The 2,367-nt window shown below is 49.6% G+C and overlaps 1 protein-coding gene across 1 annotated transcript in view; it reads left to right on the top strand.

Moving 5' to 3' along the window:
- Window positions 1-2,107: 2,107 nt before the first annotated feature.
- Window positions 2,108-2,367, top strand: part of Rnf169 (ring finger protein 169) — a 77,634-nt gene continuing 77,374 nt past the window's right edge. The window contains 2 exon segments of the mRNA XM_029568856.1: window positions 2,108-2,361; window positions 2,364-2,367. The exon segment at window positions 2,364-2,367 is cut by the window's right edge and continues 218 nt beyond it. Coding sequence (XP_029424716.1) covers window positions 2,127-2,361; window positions 2,364-2,367 — 239 coding nt within the window. The 5' untranslated portion in view covers window positions 2,108-2,126.

The raw sequence follows: 2,367 nt of genomic DNA, 5'->3' as shown, positions 1-2,367 counted from the left end.
GAGGAAGTCCCATTGATAAAGGACAGCCCTACCAAGGCCACACTTCCATGTCTGGCAGGATTTCGACTGCCTGGGTCTCTATGCACACAAGTATTTTTTCAACTACTCGTTGAACCTTCTTCAATTCTTTTTACATTTTATTTATTTTATGTGTATGAGTGTTTGCCTACATGTATGTAAGTGCACCCATGTCATACAATGCCCAGAGAATAGAAGAAGGCAGTGGAGTCCCCTGGAACTGGAGTTATGGATGGTTGTTAGCTGCCATGTGGGTGCTGGGAACCAAACCCGGGTCCTCTGCAAGAACAACCAGTGCTCTTAACCTCTGAGCCATCTCTCCAGTCCCCCTACCCCCCACCCCCATCAATTTTTGACTGGTTCTTATTGAGGGAATCCATGTCTGTCTGTCTTTCTTTCTTTCTTTCTTTCTTTCTTTCTTTCTTTCTTTCTTTCTTTCTTTCTTTCTTTCTTTCTTTCTTTCTTTCTTTCTTTTTTCTGGCTTCTGAATTTGACCAATCACTCTGCCTTGGATTGGTTTACGATCAACTCTGGAAAAATCTCATGGAAACCTGCAGCTTCTGGATGCCTTCTTTTACATGAAATTCTTGGGGCTGGAGAGATAGCTCAGTGGTTAAGAGCACTTGTTCTTGCAGAGGACCCGAGTTTGGTTCCCAGAATCCACGGCAACCTGTAGCTTCAGTTCCAAGAGATCTGATGGTCTCTTCTGGCCTCCACAGGCAGCACCCCTTCACATACTCATAAAGAAAAATAAAACAATAAATTTTAAAATTGCTGTCCTTACAAAGCTGCTTCTTTTCTCTAAAGATGACTTCCTGTTCCAAACGTACCTTGGGGTAAAGAAAGGCAACCGTAAGGTACCCGCTGAAGCTGAGCCATCTCTCCACCAGGGGGAGCCATTCTTTTTCCTAAACCCTCTGCACGCAGAGAGGAAATTCCCGACGGTCTGAGCCCCTCTCCTGGCCTAAGCAGGAACGACAGAGTCAGAGCAAGCCTTTATGAAGGGACGCTAAGAACCATGGGGGATAGATTAGAGGAAGTAGGCTGTGGTACCAAGAAGACAATTTGCAGAAGCCACTGCCATCAACTAGGTAAGAGATGATGAGAAATAAATTGGTCAGTGGGAGAAGAGAATGAAGAGGAGGGGACAGGTGGGAAAGTAGTCATTACGGTGCGAGAACTGAAGGACCAAATAGCTGACAGGATGTGGGAGATGAGGATGAAGTTAAAGATGGCCAGGCTTGGAGCCTGAGGACCTGTAGAGATAGTTCCGTTCACAGAATGAAGAAAACAGGAAGAGCTGCTTTGAAAGGAGGGTAGAAGACAATATTAGTTTTGTACATGAGAGGCACATATGTCCAGGGCTGTTTCCATCCATGCTGGATTCAGGAGCTCTGAGCTGCAGATATTAGCGGTTTCAGAAGGAAGAAAGTAAGGGGGACCAGAAGAGCATGAAGAGTGATAAGAGAAAGGACAGAGGCCCAAGCCTATAAATACATCTACATTTAAGTTCCAAACAAGGACCCTGAAGAGGAGCCAGGCTTTGTGTATTTGAAAAATAAGGAAGGTATGCTTTTGCCAGCCAAGGAAGGAGAGTTTCAGGAAGGGATGTGGAGAGAGAGGATGAGATAGGGACTGGCGGGAGCTGTTACTTTCATGAAGACTTGGTCATGGTAGGCCTAATTTCAGTCACAGCAAGCTACTTTGATCCTTAGGAGAGAGCAGGGACTCTCAAGTCAAATAAAGCACTTAGGCAGGATGTGGATATTTCACACACTCACCACTCAGCCCTCAGGGTGCTGTAGAGCAAGTGTAATGCTTTTTTAAAACCTAATACCGCGGAGTATTTCCAAATAAATCCTTTCAGTTCTCAGTACCAGAAACTGTGAAGACTGCAGGGCAAGGCTGAAGACCCCGGATATATAAAGAGCAGGTATTAAATATTAATGAGCGGTCTCCTCCAGCCCAGCGGGAGGTCCTGGGAGAACCAACCCCCGGCCTCCTGGAGCCCCGCCCCCTCATGAATATGCAGATAGTGCTACCCACGGCGCCCCGCCCCGCCCTCTACTCTCCCTCGCAACCGACTCTCCCTTCAAACGGGAAACAAGATGGCCGCGGCAGGTCCGAGTACTCGGGCTTCTTCCGCGGCGGCCGCGGCGGCTCTGAGTCGGCGGGGCCGGCGGGGCCGCTGTGATGAGATGGCGGCCGCGAAGACCGGGGCCCTGGGCCAGGCTTCTGGCGCGTCGCTGTTGGTGTTGCCACCACCGCCACGGCCCGAGGACCAGTCGGGCTGCGCCGGCTGCCTGGAAACCCCGGGGGAAGTGGCGGCCCCGCCGTGCGGACACTCGC

Source organism: Nannospalax galili, unplaced genomic scaffold (assembly GCF_000622305.1).
Source record: "Nannospalax galili isolate Female #2095 unplaced genomic scaffold, S.galili_v1.0 scaffold278, whole genome shotgun sequence".
Lineage (NCBI taxonomy): Eukaryota > Metazoa > Chordata > Mammalia > Rodentia > Spalacidae > Nannospalax > Nannospalax galili.
Note: the sequence above shows the minus strand (reverse complement) of the source record. Positions and strands in the feature narration are given on the sequence as shown.